Consider the following 20,869-nt stretch of genomic DNA (forward strand, 5'->3'; position numbering starts at 1 on the left):
AATGCGGGTCGCCTCTCCACACCGCCGAGGAGGAGGAGCCGGGAACGAGTTCCCACCTTACAGACAGCCATAGAGAGACTGTTGGATGGAGTCTCGCCTCCCCCCCGCGCCCTCTTTCAAAGGAGTGGCCGCAACTTGAATAGACAACCGAGATAACCAATCGCAGGTTGTGCCATGCGGGCTCTTTTCTTGCGACTGGTTTCCGACCTGAATTGAAAAGCAAGAGATGCCCCGCCTCCTCTCCGGACGCTCCGCCTTGCGCCCCCCCCCCACCCCCGTCTACCCCAACCTGGCCGGTTGCCTTGCTTTTGAGCCGTCTCCTTTAAGACCCGGGCTTCTAACCTTATATCCCGCGCCGGAAGCGGAGCGGCGCCTTCATTTCAGCTTTTCGGTGTGAAAGGGTGTTTCGACAGCTGTGGTTCCACCCGCGCTCGTGCAAGCGGACGGCTGGAGTTCTTGCGTGCGCGGCGCCGGGCTATGGAGAAAGCTCCGCGGCTGGCGTGGCGGGGCTCAGCGCCGGTGAGTGGGGTGTGAAAAGGAAAGGGTTTCGCTTGGAGAAAGCGGGAGTGGGGGGAATGTCCCTTCTCAGACTCTGACGATTCATTTTGCATCATCATCATCACCATCCACTCCCTTCCGATTGTTTTCTGGGGGGACCGGTTCCTCCGTCTTATTAATTCGTTTCCCCTTTTAACAGCGCTTCCAAATCCGTCTGGTTTATTAACGGGCGGGTGATAGGAGAAAAGAGATCGGCCCACGCGTGGGGTTTGGTTTGAGACAATGGTAGGATGGCCGGCTCCTTTCTTTGGTAGCCAATGCTATCTTTCTTCTCTCTCCCTCCCTCCTCTTCTGCGTGGGGATTTCTGCTTGTTTTTGTTTTGCTGAAGGCTCCTCCGCCTTTTATTCAAGAGCTCCAGGCGGCATTCCCGTTTCCTTGATGAATGTAACTCTTGATATGTGCTTGCTTTTTTGGGGTAATTTGTGAGAAGGGTTGAAAAATGTTATGGGTGGTATAAAACGGATGGTTTGTACATGTGTTGCCCCTTATAAATTTTTAGAATGTTTGGCTGGGGTGTGAAAGAGCTCCATGGGATTTGAAGATGATGGCAGATTGAGGAAGAAGCTATTTAAAAAAAAAACATCCTCTAGAAAATATCCTTAGGGCGATGAAGCCTTATCACAGATGCTGATTCTAAAGGATGAAAAAAATCTATAATATTTATCACTTTGATGTGTGTTCTAGAGATCTGTAGAGATCTGGAAGGCAATTCATAGAAGAACACTTAGCAGTGTTGGAGGATGGTTCTATATGGGAAATTCAGAACCAGCTAGATCTGGTTCTTTAACAAACATTGCAAACTTAGATCAGCCCCCATGCCATTTCTAGCATGTTCAGTTTTTTTCTTTTAATTTTATCTTTCTGAGAATGGAAATGGGACAACATTTTCTGGATGCCTCTAAAATTTTGCCTCCCCATCCCATTTTCTGCTTGTCACCAACATCTACAGAAGGTTCTGTTAATCTGAAAAATACGTTTTCTGGGGCTGGGATTGCACATATACGTACACAATATGAATATAATAACTATGATTTTTGGGGGGACATGTGGCATAAAACTCAAGGTCCTTTGCCTGAGTCCATGCTCAACAGTCTTCATTCTTCTTTTAGTTTTCCCTGACAAAGAATTCATTGTCATTCCTTCCAGTCTGTCCTTGTCACACGGATACATTCTGCAAACTTCCAAGTATGCTGCCCAGAATAAATTATGTTAATGAAATATTGTGCAAACTTGGGGTTTAAAAAAAACAGCAAAACCTAGTGACATTCTCTCAGATATTTAAATCTAAATATGACCAGCTCTTCCTTTCATTTTATTTGTTTACTTTGTCCTGACAGGTTTAACTTGAAGAATTCAACTAGAGAAGAGCAGATGGTGAGAGTTACCTCATGTTATCTACTGCTGTCCTTTTTGCCCTGCTGTGATGGATGAATGGAAGCCTAACCCACAACCCAAGCCGTGGAAGAAACGCAGCTGGTACCTGGCCTGGAAGTACAAGTTGACAAATCAAAGGGCACTCAGAAGAGTGTGTCAGGTGAGAAGAAGCCCTACTCACCGCCCTTCTGTTTAGATATTTTGGTAATGGGGAACATTATATCTGATAAGATGATTAGCAAAGATCTTGGCTTTATATTCTTCTGGATTATGGTGTTTAAGGAACAGTAATCCTTGAAATGGAATCACGTGGAGGTGATATTCTTTATATAGCCTCAAGAGCATATTTACCCAAATGGACGCACTACTTTGGAAAGACAGGATGGTGTAGGATTTTGCAAGCTAGCAGATCTATTATAATTCAAGCTGATCTTCAGGCAAGAGTACAGGCTATGAAAGCTCATGTTTCAGTAAGAATTACTCAGCATGGAACATTAAGACATTTGTATCTCTTTAATGTATCTGACAAGGTCATATAATCTGAACTTGTTTCTTTTGGACATTCACCTAGTTTTTTTCTGTTTAGTTTGTTTTTCTGCCTAAAGGCCAGTTGCATGCACTTTGCATTAAATATTTAAAGGGTTTTAAAACCATTTCCAGATTGATACATCTGATAATTACAATTCATAAATTGTATCCTTTTTTTTGATAGTATGGACTGCATATTTTAAAAAGGAAGGAATGGTTCAGACCTTACACAGGAATAGAAGTCTGTACACAAGATGACTGGGCAGAGTACAATAAAAATCAAGAATTAGAACATATAATAAAACCACTCAAAATACTTATATAATTAAACACAAGGAGAAAATCGCAAGAAGGTTAGATTCAGAATGGTCTGCATGGTTCAGTTTACACATGGGCTCCCTGCAACCAGGAAATTCCCAGGCTGATGGAAAAACAACCATCCTGTTTTGAGGCCTTTCTAGAAGACCAAAAGGATTAGGGCCAACCTCACTTCAGGGGAAATGAAGGTCCTTTTGTAACATAGTAATTTGTATCCCACTTGCTACAAATCCTGTTTTAGTAATGATTTTTAAATACTCTGGACTGTAAATTCCCCACCAGCATTTTCAGAGTAGTAGTCCTACATTGGGGACGATGTGTTAGTATTTTAAATCCAGAACAAGTAAGGTTGCCTTAAGAGGATATCTGTGCTTCACAGAAGCTTCCTAGCAGGAACTAGGCTGAACTTTTTTGTAGATTCATTGAAACTCACTGATACTACAATGTATCCAGTCTCTATTGTCTGTCTGAACATAGAATTTTCTTTGCCTTCACCTTCACATGTGATTTATCTGTGTATATTGATAGATCTAAAACTCATGTGCATTGCTTTTCTGGCTTTAGCCAAACAGTTGAATGGGTCTGTTGCAGATTGTAATGCAAACTTTGTACTGTAGCATGTGTAATCAAGCCAATTACGCCTTATTCAGAAGTGATGGTTGTGCTGCATATGAAAAGAGATTGGAAACCAGGCATAACCTAGGGTGTTCTTTGTTCTTTTCCTTTTCGTTAAAGCAACTTGGTACCCAGGTATTTTTGCTGGCAAGAAATAGGATGGGCAAAAGTTCCTGCTGAGAACCCTATTAATGCTTGCAGAAAGTTCCATGCCATTGGATATGGACGATAATTAGTTTATTTAAGCAGATTCATATAACAGAACAACAGAGTTGGAAGGGACCTTGGAAGTCTTCTAGTCCAGGAGTCCCCAGCCCCCGGTCCGTGGCCTGGCACTGATCCGTGGCATGCCAGCGACTGGTCTGTGCAAACAAGCAAACCTCATCCATGGGATGCAGACAGTATGCAAAACCATGGCCCCTTCAGGTCTGTGGAAAACGTTTCTCCATGGAACTGATCCCTGGTGCCCAAAAGGTTGGAGACCACTATTCTGGTCCAATCCCCTCCTCAAGCAGGTGGCCATATGTCTTGATTATCTCCTTTTTGTCAGGTTATATACATGTACTTCAAAGTTGTAGTACTGGCTGAGAGAATAGCAGCAGTTCATCATTTAACCACTAAGAACAATAAAGCCTTCATTAATTGATTTATCCAGTTGAAATCCTGGTGGTGGTCCTGCACTGATATACAGTAAATCTTTGGAGCTATTTCTGATACAAAATCCTATTATGGCTACTGTCTGGTTTGAGTTTGGTTGCTTTTTAAGTAATGTGCATTGGTTACCTTAGTGAGCAGATTTATGAGGAAGGGCTATGATTTTTAAAGAAAAGGCTAAGGTTTTATAAAGTAAAAAAAAATATTCCTTTCCTTCCTTCCCTCCTTCTTTCCAAAAATACATTCTAATGTGCATGTGATCCATATGTTGATATGTTGAGATAAATGTGCACACTTGAAGTTGGCAGACTTCCAGCTCCATGGTGGTTGTGATTGTCATGATCAAAAGCCACTGGACTAATAGCCATTTTTATGTGATGCTAGGTAGGTTGCAGTAGTTCCATGCCAGTAGTTCCAGATGAAACAAATGTATTCACCTAAGGACCCCAAAAATGATCTGAAGTGAACTGGAGAAATCTGGGTTTCTCTTACACCCTTCACCTATTATATAACCAAATCAATTTTTCCTTATGTAGACCGCTCTGAGCCTCCCAAGTCCAAGTCATTAAACATTTGTAGGAGAACACGGGATAGAAAATGGCTTTCTGAATCACAGTTTGCAATTCTGTTTTGGACTTACCGCTGATGATTTGTGACTAATAATGGATTTCTTAGACATTTTATCTTCCTACAAAAAGGGGATAAATTTATCCTACTACAGTCTAGAGACTGACAGTGCAGCAGTCAGGAAGGTATGACAAATGTATTGCAATATCTTGTCTGTATCCCAGTGTCTTAAAATAGCAAATTTAATACAGAGCTGTCAGTGCTGTGGGAGATCCTGACACCTTAGCTACATGTAGACTGGACTTTTCAAGTTCAGGTTCCCATAGAAACCTATATACTCTTTGTACCTTCATCACCAGAGGCTTAATCATTGTAGTACCATACAATAGGTTCTACAAATGTGACGTATTCTGCACATAGCACTTTGTTACCATATAATGAGAGCAAGAGTGACTTTCTTTTCCTGGTTAGATAAATTAAGTATAGGAGAAATTGGTTTCTTGTGGGGAGATTTTGTGTCCAGTAGGAAATTAAGAAAATTTGAACATACGTAAGCATATGAATTGTAGGATATGTAGTTAAATGATTTTAGAATATCTTGTTGGGAGAAATATTGTAATAAAATGAAGAAACAATTCATATTTTTTCAATGTCATGCCCAAATGCTTTGTTTCTCAGTTTTGAAGCCGATTTTATTTGTAAATTTTATTTTATTTTGCATTTTCATATTTTTATTAACATCTTTGTCTTATTTTTAACCTTAAAACGGAAAGCATTCCCATGAAGGTCTAATCCATTTGGCTACCTTAATTCAAGTTTATACAAAAGCATTTTTTCATCAAAAATAAGCACAGTAAAAATAAAAGTTACTGTCCCCTTTGTCTGTTTCTTTAAAAAATTCTTAAATCATTTGTTGCTTAAATTTTGTGACAACATTTCCTGAACCTCTGAATCTTAGTCTCTTTTATTTTTGTAATATAGAAAAAAAAGTTACACTAACTTTGGGGGGGGGGTGTTGCTGCAAAGAGAAATTCTACCTATAGATTAATTACATTCAAAAGTGGCTAAGAATTTAGTCTGGTTGGATTTAATGTCCATATAGACTGCAATGCAGTTGTGGGTGAAGATGGAATACCGCAACTCCTAGCTGCTCGACTCAGGAATTTATTTCAAAAACTTTTGTTCATGCAGTTCACTCCTGAGGAGCAGCTGTCTGGAGTACAGATGGGCTTATCTCGCAATTGCTTCTTGATCTGAAGAGATTTCATTAGCAGGTGTCTGCCCTCTGGTTGGATTCTCAGCTTCAATATTGTCCCCACTTCTTCAGAGATGTTCCAAGCTGACTTTAATCCCCATCAGATATCACTATTTGAAATACACCGGATGTCTCTAAATCTTTCTGATTTCCATCTATAATATATTTTAGATGAGATGTAAATCCTGATCCACAGATAAAGATTAGTGATTAAGTCCTAAGATTATTGATGTGAAATCCAAGACAGAAACACAGGGAAGTTAAAAAATATATGACATAGCATCTAATGAAAATCTATTCACTACAACCACCTGAGGAAAGCAAAAGCTTCTAATTGTCATAGTGATGGGACAGAATTTTGCTGCAATTATAGAGACTTTCTAGTGCTGGTCATTTGGCAAGTAGTTCACAATTACTGTATGAGAGCCATCAGTGCTATAACATAAAATAAAAATTATGTTTGATGGTCAGACTCTGCCTTTATATGTGTTTATTCTCTTCAGCAAGTTACTTTTCTTCTAGACTTGTCAGTTTGTCATCCTGGCAACCACACAGTACATTCTCAAGATTTAACGTCTGTCCACAGTCCACAAAAGCTAAGGACTGTTACTCTACTTTTAGGGCTATTGTCATGAAAGAGAACAAGCATGAAGATAGACTGAACAAAAAGAGACATTCTGATTTTATAAGTAAAATTCAGTGAGCGTTAATTTGGGGTTTTCTCTGAGATGAGAAAGGAGTATAAATGATGCTCATTTTGTAGAGACAGCACTCTTCTCTGAGACTGTGCCTTCTATTACACAGCCTTTTGTTTCATGGATAGTATATTGTGGATGCTTCTCTAAGAAAATCTTACTGCGCTTTGCATCTATGCCATGACTCCATATTCCTATCGAGTAGTTTGTTTTCACTACCCTAAAATCTGTTCATAGTTTGTCAGGGAAGGCAGCCTTTTTGAACCTGTTGTGGTATAAATTATAGAGTTCTTCAGACAGCAAAGACCATATGGGATGGCAATTCTGGGAGTTGTTCTTTAAGCATTCAGATGCCAAGGTCTCAGGGTCATTTAAATGCATGGTGGGGAGAGGTCAGGGTTATATTTTAAGTGTATTTTAAGGGTGATACTAAACACAGATGAATGTATGACATGACGTACTATTGTCACAACTATTATTAAGGTATGTGAATGCAGTTCACTTAAAGAGCTATATGGCACATTTATTTCCATTAGTAAATGATGGAAAACATTCCATATTTATGTCATAAGACACTTAATCCAAAAATTGATTTCTATCACTAAAAGTCAGGATCCAGTTTTAAGGAATAAACAGCTGGCTACTTATTATAGAAATCTGGATATAACCTGCAGGACACTCAATATTTTCCTCTTATTTCATCCTTATACATGATAAAGGAAGACATTATACACAATGATAGAAAAGCCAGCAAATATACAAAATGAGACATTTTTTTAAAGAAGAAAATAGGGGTAAATGGAAGCAGGAACTAAATTTCATCCCTAAAGAACTATGGGAGAGTTCAACAAAGAAGTCCAAAAACTCTTGTCATTCATTTTTCCAGCACCATGTCCTTCCTGTTATGTCTAGCATAAAAATCTGTGTTTTCACCATGTAGACATTTTAAGCATCAGGTTTTCCAAATCTATTTTTTCTTAATCTAATAAAGGAGCCTTGTCTTACAGATGGGGGCGGTCCTTTTCTTGCTGGTAACTGTTATTGTGAACATAAAGTTGATCTTGGACACTAGAAGAGCAGCCAATGAAGAAGAAGAATCAGCTCAGGATTATGGTGAGCAGGAAATGTGATTAGATGGTGGTATAGAATGTACTGTATGATTGGTAGTCACGTTCTGGGAGAAAGGGAATGTAGACTTTTCTATGGTAGGAGAATAGAATTTTCCATACAACATTGCTTACTAGTGAATCCCATCCCATATTCCTAGTTATAGGAGCATTGAACATGGTCTAAATTTACAATTAGAATTTTAAAACCAAGTAACACTCAGTTGAAGTCTTTAATCTTACACGCAGGCTGTTAAAAGCTAAGTGGAAGGAAAATGTTGGTTTTCTTTTTATATAGATAACATGATGTCCTTTGGGAGATAATTCCACATGCCTCCACATCAAATGTTCTATCGATACTTTCATGAATCAGCATCACCATATCTGTTGCTATGTAGCTAGTCCTCGTTTGGCAACCACATTTGGGACTGGCAACTCTGTTGTTACGCAAAACAGTCACTAAGTGATATCCCAACTATGCTTACAATCTTTCAGCTTTCCTTTGCTTTACAAATCTGACGTGAATGTGAGAAATAGTCACACTTATTTTTTTCATTATTGTCATAGCAATGAATGGTCACTGTTGGAGGTAGTATAGAGAAGGCCTTTCATAATCTAAAGCAGGAGTCTCTAACCTTGGCAACTTTAAAGCCTGGCGGACTTCAACATCTGGCTGGGAATTCTGGGAGTCAAAGTCCTCCAGGCTCAAAGTTGCCAAGTTGGAGACCTCTGATCTAAAGGGAGATTACAAGAGGATAAGAGCATGAAACATATGACCATGAGAATCTAAAAATATGGTGCTCTCTCATTTCCTAGATGAAAGTTTGCAGAAGCTAGAGATTCCTCGGCGGCCTATCAATAGCAGAAAAATTCTGGACATTGAGGTCTATTCCAGTCGCTCCAAGGTTTATGTTGCAGTTGATGGGACCACGGTGAGAATCTGCACTGCAGCTGTAAAATACAAGAATCAGGGCAATAATAAATTCTCATATGGTTTACTATGAAGGAGAATTGGACAGTCTCTTCCTGCATTATTTGACCCAATGTGTCTGTGTGTATTCTGGCTTTCAGTTTTATTATGTCCTATTAGGCCAGTAAGTATATTTAGTAATTTTAAAATATGAATATGCGATACTCATTTTGTGACTTTGGATAGCCTTTTATTTTTTAATAAAATTTCTAAGTGGATATAGTCACGATGAAGTAACAAAACAATTATTTTTTTAAAGAGCAGTCTGTTCATTAATAGGAAGTGAGAACATTTTCTGATTGCAATTTACAAGAATAATGGTTTTGCAAGGAGTACGGGAAAGTTATAGTCTGTTTGCCCTATGTGTCTACATACCCACTTATATACATATGCATATCATGAAACAATTTCATGAGTTGCTTTCACCTTATAATGCTTTTATTCCTCACCTTCCAAATTATTCGTATAAAAACTGACCATAACTCTTTCCAACATGCTGGATTATGTTAGGAATAAAGAGCACAACTAAGTTACAAAAGCTAGTTCAGATTCTGGGTTACAGAACATCACTGTAGAAAATTGCTGGAAGAAAATGATGTACAAGAAACAGGGGAGGACTGATAAGGGTAACAGGTTGAAAAGGGTCGTTCGATAACAATTGTTTTTGTTACTGTCCAGGTTTTAGAAGATGAAGCCCGGGAACAAGGCAGAGGCATCCATGTCATTGTGTTAAATCAGGCCACAGTAAGTGATGAAGAACATAAATCTGACCTCAGTGAGATCAATATGCTTCTTTTTCCTGACAAAAAGACAAAGGCAATGTGGAGTTTCTTGCATTTCCACAAAACTATTCTTCAGCCATCACTGAAGTCCAAAAAAAAAGATGTATTTTGGGGTAGATTATTTTGGACAGAGTTCTGGATTCAGAGTTCTGGGTCAGAGTTGTAGAAAAGTCTTTTAACTCCACTGAAGGTTTGAGCAAGTTTCTAGACCTCTAGAATTATGCGTGGCCTGTGTTCCCCAAAACTAAAGCTAAGTGTAAAAGGAACACTTAGTAATAAAGGTAATCCTTGACTTACAACCAGTTGTTTAGAAACCATTTGAAGTTATAATGCAAACCCCCCCCAAAAAAAAGGTACTTATGATCTGGATTCTGCCATCCTGTGACCACATTTTGAAACTGGCCTGCATTTATGGCTTTTTACAGTGGCCTGCATTCACATGACCATGATTGAGGACCGTAATTGCAGGCTCAGTTATGGTCATAAGTCAAGGACTACCTGTATGCTATCCTCCCTGAATTACACAAGACTTCACCCAATTCAGTGAGCTTACCATGGGTGACTACATTCCCCAACTGGCTATAGTAAAAAGGCACTCACCATTCTGTATTTCCAGTAAGCTCCTTTACTAGGGAAGGAATTTTTAAATGCCAACTTCCCCTCTTTCTTCATAAATGTGTAAGATGTGTGGCTGGGAAGTCTTGCTTTTATAGCCAGTGAGCTCTCCACAGTTGCCTGAATGTGACAGATGTTCCTATCACTTTTCTTTAAGAAAATGAACTGGGATAATACATGCTAGGATACAACATTAAAATGGGGAGGAGAAGGCAGAAATATTCTGGGAAAAAATTGCCAGACGTTTTTAAAATATTTCCTCTGTTGCAGACATAGAATTTTAAAGAGTTGGAAGGGGCCATAAGGATAATCTAATCCTAACCTTTGCAATTATCAGGAAAGCTGATTAAACCATCCATGACAGGTGGCTGCTCAGTCTCTTCTTAAAAATCTCCATCAACAGAAAGTCCACAACCTCTGTAGATAGACTATTACATTGTTGTGCAAATCAGGAAGTTTGTCCTTATCTTTAAACAAAATCTGTTTTGTGCAAATCAGGAAGTTTGTCCTTATCTTTAAACAAAATCTGTTGTATATCATTGTCTCAACTGCAGTTCTCAAAAAAAAAAAAAAGAGGTGCGGTCCCAACATATTTGGAAGGTCACAATTTGAGAAGAAGTGATCTAACACCATTTTGGATCGTTTTGTAGGGCCACGTGATGGCAAAGCGGGTTTTTGACACCTATTCTCCCCATGAAGATGAGGCCATGGTTCTGTTCCTCAACATGGTAGCCAAGGGTCGCATCCTTATTTTCACGATTAAGGTAAGTTGAAATTGGTGGTGTAAACTTTCTTTCTTTCTTTCTTTCTTTCTTTCTTTCTTTCTTTCTTTCTTTCTTTCTTTCTTTCTTTCTTTCAGATAACCGAAATTTAACAAAAATTAAATTTCTAGTTTCACTGGAACATAGTCTAATGAAGCTAGAAATACTGCGATAGAGAAGAAAAGGGGATTGTGCTACTGTTAAACATTAATTTTATGGATTGCATTTGAAAATTTAATCTTGTAATTTTGTATGTATTTAATTTTAAATTATACAACACACTAGAAAAGCAAAAAAACCAAGTCCTACTTTGACCTCTTATTACCAGTTGTTGGTGTTTTTTTTTAATGGAGCTTTAGCTTAAAAGAACCAAGGCAGCATCAAACGATTCTTTATGCTTAAAGAATATATAAACCATGTATCTGTATTAATATTGTGGGATTTCTTCCTTTTCAGGATGAGGGCTCCTTCCACCTTAAAGACACAGCCAAGAGTCTTCTGAAGAGTTTAGGGAGCCAGATTGCAACTTCCCTCAGCTGGCGAGACATGTGGACATTTGTGGGGAAAAAAGGAGGTCAGAACTGAGCAGGGGCACAAATCTCCAAGGGAGAAAGGGACACAGGAGAGGGTTTTAACTTTTTCAAGGAGAAGTATAGTATTAATCAAGCCAAGTATTTGGCTCTGCTCTAGCTTCTTGTTTTTCGTATATTCATGATATTGGAACTTCTCAGCCCCATTAAATTGGAGCATGAGAAGCTGAGGACTTTTTCTGTTAAAAATATGGGGGAGTGGGCATAGGCAGCTGCAATGTTTCATATCCAAACCAATTTTCCCTCTTTTACAACAGTTGAGGATGTCTTTATCTCCTCCTACTCTGAGTCCGATAGAGGGATATTTTGTTAATCTTTCTTTTGCACTATAAATATATCCAAAGGAATCTAGTGAAAAAGTAAGATTACTGACAGCATCAGGGTTCTAATAGTGGACAAGCCAAATTAGTGAATGGTATTGGCTGCCTATTGACCATAATGTGTTGTGTTCTCTGTAGGTGAAGTCTATGGCGAGAAGCATGCCAAGTCGGCACTACTCTCATCATGGGGAGAGCCAGTCTTACTGAAAACGGAAGTCCAATTAACCTCTGTGGAAGGTATGATATTGATTCCCAAGAAGGAGTAGTAGTACTACTCTTGAACAGTTTTAAAGCTAGGAAATCAGGAACCTGGCTGAGGTAAAGAATTGAGGAAGAAGACTAAAACTAGTAAAGTTTCTACTGAAGTGGGATAAAAATTGTCAAGTATTTTGTGACACAAGTATTGGAAATCTGAACCAAGGATAGATTTACTTTCTACTCAGTATAATACAAGTGATCCTCAACTTACAAACATTTGCTCAGCAACCATTTCAAAATTACAATGGCCCTAAAAAAGAGACGTAGGATCAATCCTGACCCTTATGACTGTTGGAGCATCCCCACAGTCATATGATCAAAAGTTGGGTGCTTGGCAACAGATACCCATTTATGATGGTTGCACCCTTCCAAGGTCACCCTACGCCAACTTCTCAGTTAGCTTCTGACAAGCAAAGTCCATGGGGGAGATGGATTTGCTTAACAACTGCATATATATATATATATTTGTTTCTGAGGTTTTCACGGGTGTTTCTATGTAGGTCTTTGGTTGTTCGGGTTTTCTCCCATGTAAAATTGGAAGTGTCTTGGTGACGTTTCGACGAAGTCTCATTTGTCATCTTCAGGCTTCAGCTTCGTGCTTCTGGGAGCAATGTGTGATCGCAGCTGTTTCTTCCTTTTAACTGCTAGTGGGGGTTTGAACTGATTGGGTGCAAGCTTGGCTGTGCTCTGATTGGCTGGGGTTTTTTTTTGTGCTCTGATTGGCTGGGGGTGTGTCCTGTTTCGGTGGGGGCTTGGTTGTGGTCAGTTTAGTCTGTGTTGCAGGGGGATTTGAGCTGGTGAGCTGCATTGCTGTTGTTTGGCTTCGTGGTCGTGCTACATCTTCATAGTAGACTGACACCCGCTATAAACTGATAAAATATATAACATAAATATAACATAAACTGATAAAAGGCTTTCTATTTCAAAACTCTCCTATATCTCAAGCTAATCATATGCATACATGTGATGTATTCCACAGAAGCAGAATGCCATTGGCCAGATTCTGAGTTGAATCGACGGCGAAAGCGTTTTTGCAGCAAAGTGGAAGGTTATGGAAGTGTCTGCAGCTGTAAAGATCCTACACCTATAGAGTTCAATCCTGATCCAGTAAGTATAATAATGGCCCTTCTTCACCAACTCTTTCTAAAAACAAAATTTCTATCTAATTACATAGATTTAACTGACCTATCAAATATTTAATGTGAGATGGATGGATGGATGAATAGATAGATAGATAGATAGATAGATAGATAGATAGATAGATAGATAGATAGATAGATAGATAGATAGAAAGAAAGAATGTTTACCAGATTGTGTAGTTGGGAGTCAGATTTTTTATTTATTTATTTATTTTATTTATTTGCATTTATATCCCGCCCTTCTCCGAAGACTCAGGGCGGCTTACGCTATGTTAAGCAATAGTCTTCATCCATTTGTATATTATATACAAAGTCAATTTATTGCCCCCAACAATCTGAGTCCTCATTTTACCTACCTTACAAAGGATGGAAGGCTGAGTCAACCTTGGGCCTGGTGGAACTTGAACTTGCAGTGATTGTAAGCAGCTGTATTAATAACAGACTGTCTTAGTCTGTTGAGCCACCAGAGGCTCAACAATTTTAAAATGATCTTTTATGTTTATCTGATTGTTGTATTTGTCCTTCATGCCTTACCTATTTTTTTTTTTACCTTTTCTGACTTTTACTTTATTTCCAATCTCCTCCTTTCTTTGCCAACTGCCTACTTCTCTGAATTTGAGATACATGAGACAAATATAAATACTACTGGGAATCTTTTCAGAATTCTGAAATTTTTTAATTTTAAAATATACTTATACAATCCTAATTCTGGCAGTGGTCAGACAATATTGGTTTGAGTTCGTAATCTAAGTCTTGAGAGTACAGGCCAGGAAAAATTGCTTATACATTCTTTAGCTATTCCCAGTTTTCCACTTCAGTCAGTTTTTCTCAATTTTGGTAATTTGAAGATGCATGGATTTCAATTCCCTGATTTCCCCAGCCATCCATTCTGGGAGTTGAAGACCATATATCCTCAGATTGCCAAAGTTGAAAAACACTGCCTTAAATGTTCAAGTGTAAAAGAACAGACAAAAATAAATGAAGCAATGAGGGGGAAAGAGGTGTTGACGGTCTATCTTAAAATTCTGTTTCTGGTGTTCCTTTTTTAGCTGAAAGACAACAAAGTTTTTGATGTACCTGTTGCTGTCATTGCAGGGAATAGACCTAACTACCTGTACAGGTGAGAGACAGTAGAGACAAAGTAACTGCTATGCAACATAAAGTGGAGAATTCATATTTCTTGCCTGCCTAGTGTCTGTTGGAACATAATCTCCAATTCCCAAATGATGTGGTCAAGTTTTCTTGATTTTGTCCCTCTAAACCACGAGTGTCAAACTGGTGGGCTGTGGGCTGGATACGTCACGTGCAGGCCACGCCCACTCCAGCTCCGTGAAGGGGGAAAATGTAATGATATATCACATGACAGCAACATGATGCTGCAAGTTTGACACCCATGCTCTAAACAAACAAAGTATTCTGTCCCGGAAGGAAGGAAAAAGGAAAGCATACAGTTGTCACATCCAATGTCAACTGGAAGATTTCACCTTTAATAGAACAAAAATGTAATTCTGAGATCCTGCAAATCTCATACTTTGTTTATTTGTAAACAATTTATATTCTGAACAGTCAACTCTTGAGTGGCATACAATACATAATTTGAGATTAACATGAAAAAAGGTTAGTCAAGTTTATATCAGTAATACTAAGTGTTAATCTAGTATTAGATGTATATTCTTGGAATACATTAAAAAGCTTTCTGGGAATCACAGCAAATATGTTAACTCTTTTCTCTTTAGAATGCTGCGGTCTCTTCTATCAGCACAAGGGGTCAATCCTCAAATGATAACAGTTTTTATTGATGGATATTATGAGGTAAGTCACCAGGAAGAGTGGATCTACTTCTACTTTGAAGGTGTGTAACTTTGTGGGGGGGTCCAGTTACAGCACTTGGGTGACCTTTGGAAGAATTAGGCCAGGACAAATTTAAAATTTAATTTGAATTAAAGTTGCTACCCTACTATATCTTCACTAATCACCTTTCATATTGTTGCACTGTACAATATGGGAATTTTAAAAGAGCCATCTTTATCTGAGCATTGCAAATATATTTTAGCTAAAAACACTGGGGGATTTTGTTTGTTCTGTGCCTTATATTACTAATACTACTTCTTTTCTTTGTGCTCTGTCATGAAATTTGTTCTGGGGGCAATAGTAGTATTTACTAACTGGTATGGTTCGACTCAGACTTAGGTTTGTTGATCCCTACAGCAGAGCTGTTCTCCTTCCTCAAAAGGAATACCTCTATTCACATGGTAGATACTCCTTTGCAGAGTTGTTTTGTTGCCATAGCAACTGTGTCACCTGGCTAAGAAGGGCAGCATGAAAGCAAGTCTTTAAGGCACTGAATGATTCAGTTTTATGCTTATGCATGTATGAGAATTTTTTTATAGATGAGAAACTTCTAGATGCGAAGCCTTGGGATCTTTGTAGACTTCAGAAATCAATCTTAACTAGATCCCTCAGCAATTGACCAGATCTATAATAAGGTTGACACCATCTAACTACTGAGATACTTAATTGTAAATTGTATTTTATACAATGTATACAATACAATGTATTTTATACAATGCCATTTGAATAATAAATTTGAATAATAATAATAAAATTTGAATAATAATAATAATAATAGTGAAACAAAGCTATGAGTCATACCCTTTTTTCAAAGACTATTTCAAGCGCTTTGTTCAGCCCAGTATCTGCCTTTGGCTATCCCTATAACATAATCTACTCTCTTTGAAACTGTGATGTAACTACTTAATAAAATGCAAATAGAATATATATTCTGATCTACTTCTGTTTTTCTCTGAACAAAATTAACAACTTGTATTCCGTGTGCAAATAAAGAGCCCTCAGTGTTTGGCATTGAAGAAACATATTATAAAAACATATTATGTCTATAATAAAATATGCTAATGTGCCATTTAGAAAAGATAAGGAACATTATGTATAGGAATTTAGATGGTAATTCTTATTTTTGTAGAAGCAGACAGTAATTTTCATTAGTTACATGAAGTTATGCATCTTGGGTTGAGGATCTGAAAGGTGAAGTTCTAAGATATGGGTCAACTGTAGGTCAGAAACAGAACGCAATACATTTTGAAAGCCTGGGGATCACGGTGGGCAAAACACTAATACAAAATTAAGAACTGTGTACAGCTTTCACTTCATGTATCTCCTGCCTCAAAATATTGATAAATTATTATTATTAATCATTAATAGTTTCGGAACCCACTGAGAAGTATAATGAAAAATTAGAGGCCACAGGTTGTTTATCCCTATTCTAGAAAAAATTGGTTCAATCCCAGAAATCTCTAAAATAGAAGAAGGTTTGTATCCAACCTGGAAGATGAAAACGAATGAGCACAGTTCAGAAAACTTTATTTACCACCCACATTTCCTTCTTTTCCAGGAGCCAATGGATGTAGTTGAATTATTTGGCCTGAAGGGAATCCAGCACACGCCCATCAGCATTAAAAATGCAAGAGTCTCTCAAGTGAGTGGCTCATTTCATTGCCTTGACTGCTGCTTCCATTAAGCCATGAACTCCATTAGAAATCCTATTCTGTACTTGTTATCCTCCAGACTGATTTGTGGTGGATGAGCTCAAGCACAAGCCTTGGCTCTCCATTGGCAGTCTGGGCTTGAATTCGTCAGCTTTGTATGGCTGGAAATGCAGGGTATGTATCATTCTTGCTTTGAGGCACAAACGAAGCCAAGAGATAAAGATGGTTGGTCTGAATGTTCTAAAAAGTAGCTTTTCAGTAATGACTCTATTGGTATTATTATTATTATTATTATTATTATTATTATTATTATTATTATTATTATTATTTATTAAATTTTTATACCACCCTTCTCCCGAAGGACTCAGGGCGGTGTACAGCCAAAAATAAAACACAATACAAATACAATTAAAACCAACAATTAAAACCTAGCAAATTACAAAAGTCTGATAATTAAAAGTTTAAATTTAAAATTATAAAAGATTTTAAAAAACCCAATAAAAACCCAGTTTAAGATTAAAACTATTAAAACATTATGCCAGTATTACCATATTTATAGGAATAAACAGATTTCGAGAAATGCCATTCTTACTCCTTCTTTTGTCTCCATATAGCACTACAAGGCCAGTTTGACTGCAACATTCAACTTGCACCCGGTACGTCAGCTCTTCTATTTTTGCCAGTCTAGAGAGGACTATTCATTTAGGAAAATTCTGCTTTGGAATATGCTCTCCTATGTAACTACTGAGAGTTAGTTTTAGTTAATTAAAGGAGTTATAGTAATAAGTACCTAACGCAAACCTGAAAGTCACAGAGGCTGTTTTACGTAAACATAACATGATGGCAAATATCCATAATGCCATGCTTTTTAGAAATGCAGGTTTTGATTATTTAGTTGTTACTGAAAAAGGAATGTTCTTATTATTTGGTGAAGATAATACATTGCTGGATTGTCAGAAATTTTTCAGAAATTCTTACACTGAGTGAAAATGTGTATATAAATTTGAAACACTGTAGGTTCCCTTCTATCCTGATTGTTTTGTAGGATGCAAAGTTTGCTGTGGTGTTGGAAGAAGACTTGGACATTTCCATTGATTTCTTCAGGTATTAATTGAATTCATTTTCTAACTTGGTCCTATTTTGTTTTGCCAGCAAAGAATTGCAGCTGGGTCCTGATACCTTCTTCTGTCAGTGTGGCTGGCCAGTTTTAGATGAATACATTGACATTCATTGGCAATGGAAGTATAACTCCATTGCAAGGGAGATACTGTAGGATGAGAGTTCCTCCATCAAGCCCATCAGAAAAAATTCTGATGGTCAGGGAAGATAACTTAGATCACAGTATGCAAGCTGACTCAGAAAAAGTCTTTTCACTGAGAAGTATGGATTAGCATTTTAACACAAAACGAGTCTCTAGATCTTATACAAAATGTCTGCATATGTTTGAAGCTTGTTCAGTATCCCATTTTCCAATTCCAATTCAAAGTGAGACCATATTTAGTTCATGTAACTTATTCGTATCATTAGTTTCACTAGTGCTTCGCTAGTGCCTTTGTCCCAAGAAATCTCCTTTTTAAAAGAATGCTTCAATCTTAAGCAATTCACAGCATTGCTTTCATAAATCAAATCAGTATTGGCTTGTTCTTTGAAATTCTTCTCCATTTTCTTAGCTTTCTAAGCCAGTCTATCTATTTGCTGGAAGAAGATGATAGCTTATATTGCATCTCTGCTTGGAATGACCAGGTTAGTTATATGTTATCCTGATGCTCCCTCTTATCACATTTTACCTCATTCTCCCAAACTTGGATGAAGGACTGTGTGACAAGTTTCCTGTTGGGGAAGATTTCCTAAATCTTTCTCTTTTGTTAATTAGGGATACGAACATACCGCTGAGGACCCTTCACTTCTGTATCGTGTAGAGACCATGCCAGGCCTGGGCTGGGTGCTAAGAAAGACTCTGTATAAGGATGAATTGGAGCCCAAGTGGCCAACACCAGAGAAGGTCAGTCTATTTTCACAGGTTGTTTTTCCTTACTGAATAAGACTGTGTGTGTGTGTGTGTGTGTGTGTGTGTGTGTGTGTGTGTGTGTGTGTGTGTTAGGTTGATGGCCAGTTTTGCATTACTATCCTCTGGTATTCATAATGAGTTAATGGTAGCTTTTCTTGCATCATTGGGATTATGGGGCCCTCTAGTGTACTCTTTCTGATCTTTGCAATTTCCAAATAAGTAAACTCAGCATTATTACTAAAGACCATGTTGGCTGAGAAATTCTAGAAGATGAAATCCATATAGTGTATCCATATAGTGTATAAGTGCAACCCAGGTTCAGGAGACCTGCTTCAACACTGCAGTTGAAAAGCTTCCTTAATTGAGAAAAGTTATTATTGGAAAGGCTTTATTTTTATTTTTTATGCTTATACACATAAATGTATAAGATTTTAAGATTTAAGCAATTGTGAATTGTCCCTCAAATCATCTAGAGTTGAACAAAAAGCCAGGAAGAAAAAATTCCTGGCACATCAAGGTTTCAATAGAACAGAATAAAAGGAAGCCTTCCATCCTTCCGAGGTCGGTAAAATAAGGACCTAGATTGTTGGGGGCAATATGCTGGCTCTGTAAACCACTTAGAGAGGGCTGTAAAGCACTGTGAAGAAGTATATAAGCCTAAGTGCTATTGTTTTTGCTATTAAAATAACTGACTTCATGATAGCTATTTAAAAGACCTGCTGCTTTAATAATAATAGTGAGCCAATGTACTGGCCTCTTCTAATCTGATGTCTTCCAAATACATTGAATTCCACTTCTAATCATTTCCAACCACTATGCTCAGAGAGAACAGATTTGGAGGACCTAGGCTGAGAAAGGCAGATTCAGTTTTTTCTTCTAAAGAAACTCTTCATAAAGGCAAGCATTAGCAAGCTGTTGCTGTGCCTCCATCTACCATCTGCTTAGAAGTCATTTTATTGATTGGCCTTGGCAAAGCAATTGAGAATGCTTAATCTGATCTAACAATTAACATACTTAAATAACATTTTATCATGCATGCTTATGTATTTTCTAACAACTTCACATCGTTCCCAACTGTTCATGCAATTTAAATATCACAGTGAGAGCATGCATGTGTTTTAAAAAATGTGGGATATAGAAGAACAATGAAAGCATTAGAAGAAAGGGGAAATGCAGTTTTGGAGCATTTAGGTTTTATTCAATAAACTCAGTGACTTGCCATTTTCTCCCATTTATCAGTTTATAATGTAGCATACAAAGAAAACAAATAATAGAAAAAATAGGGGAGGGGGAGAGGGAAGAGAAATGGGGGGGAAAGAAAAGGGGGAAAAAAAAGAAAAGATATTGACTTGCCATTTTCTAACTCTATAATATCCAGTCTATTTAAAAAATAATACTAATCAAGGACCATTATATGACTAGCAAATGCCTAAACTAATGCTATATAATTACATTAGTCAGGGATTCTAAAATGGCCCGACTTCTAATGCCAAAGAAAATAACTGAAATCAAACACAACAAAAAGTATTCTCATTTCATCCAGAATTTATGCTTACATATAAAGTATGTGTTGGAACAGAAATCTCTTGAGCGTTAGTGCCAGGATACATTCCATTTTCAAAATTGAGAAATAATAAGAGCCTACATCTGAAACTTGGGTTGAGTTATCTTCCGCTTCAAACTTCAAGGGTATTTTAATGCAATGCTAATGCTTATGGTGGCTGCAGCAAAATAAGTTGCTCTCAGATAAAAGCTTCTTCTCCGGGTTGTATTTTGCCTGCTTTCTTCTCTCAGCTTTGGGACTGGGACATGTGGATGCGCATGCCAGAACAGCGGAAAGGCCGGGAATGCCTCATCCCAGACGTGTCCCGTTCGTATCACTTTGGCATTGTTGGCCTCAACATGAATGGCTACTTCCATGTGAGTGACCCTGCTAAACTCAAATGCAGAAATACTAGCTCTTGCTCATATCCTTATTTATTCACAAAATAGCCTGTGTAGCAGGGGTGAAATGCTCCCGGTTCGGACCGGATCGGCCAATCCGGTAGCGATGGCGCGGGTGGTTCGGAGAACTGGTAGCAAAAATCCCTCCCCTTCGCCCCCCCCCACCCATGCCCAGTTGAGCCAGGCGATCGTCAGAGCCTTTTTTTACTTTTAAAAGCATTTTTTTACAACCTCTTCAGCCAAATAGGTTGCAAAAAAATGCTTTTAAAAGTAAAAAAAAAATTGCGTGTCACAGCTGATCATACACA

The 20,869-nt window shown here is 38.0% G+C and overlaps 1 protein-coding gene across 3 annotated transcripts in view; it reads left to right on the forward strand.

Annotated features, from left to right (window-relative positions):
* The first annotated feature begins 296 nt into the window (after positions 1-296).
* POMGNT1 (protein O-linked mannose N-acetylglucosaminyltransferase 1 (beta 1,2-)) overlaps positions 297-20,869 on the forward strand; it is a 33,338-nt gene continuing 12,765 nt past the window's right edge. For all 3 annotated transcript variants that reach the window (XR_009154372.1, XM_058176822.1, XM_058176823.1), the window contains exons 1-17: positions 297-519; positions 1,897-2,093; positions 7,573-7,678; positions 8,488-8,603; positions 9,320-9,385; positions 10,689-10,802; positions 11,256-11,373; positions 11,848-11,946; positions 12,947-13,074; positions 14,156-14,226; positions 14,843-14,918; positions 16,516-16,599; positions 17,224-17,265; positions 17,655-17,713; positions 18,280-18,352; positions 18,483-18,611; positions 20,412-20,537. Coding sequence is in view for 2 of the 3 variants with exons in the window: in XM_058176822.1 (XP_058032805.1) it covers positions 1,983-2,093; positions 7,573-7,678; positions 8,488-8,603; positions 9,320-9,385; positions 10,689-10,802; positions 11,256-11,373; positions 11,848-11,946; positions 12,947-13,074; positions 14,156-14,226; positions 14,843-14,918; positions 16,516-16,599; positions 17,224-17,265; positions 17,655-17,713; positions 18,280-18,352; positions 18,483-18,611; positions 20,412-20,537 (1,518 nt within the window). In the remaining variant the exon portion in view is untranslated. The remainder of the gene's footprint in view (positions 520-1,896; positions 2,094-7,572; positions 7,679-8,487; positions 8,604-9,319; positions 9,386-10,688; positions 10,803-11,255; positions 11,374-11,847; positions 11,947-12,946; positions 13,075-14,155; positions 14,227-14,842; positions 14,919-16,515; positions 16,600-17,223; positions 17,266-17,654; positions 17,714-18,279; positions 18,353-18,482; positions 18,612-20,411; positions 20,538-20,869) is intronic.

Source organism: Ahaetulla prasina, chromosome 3 (genome assembly GCF_028640845.1).
Source record: "Ahaetulla prasina isolate Xishuangbanna chromosome 3, ASM2864084v1, whole genome shotgun sequence".
NCBI lineage: Eukaryota > Metazoa > Chordata > Lepidosauria > Squamata > Colubridae > Ahaetulla > Ahaetulla prasina.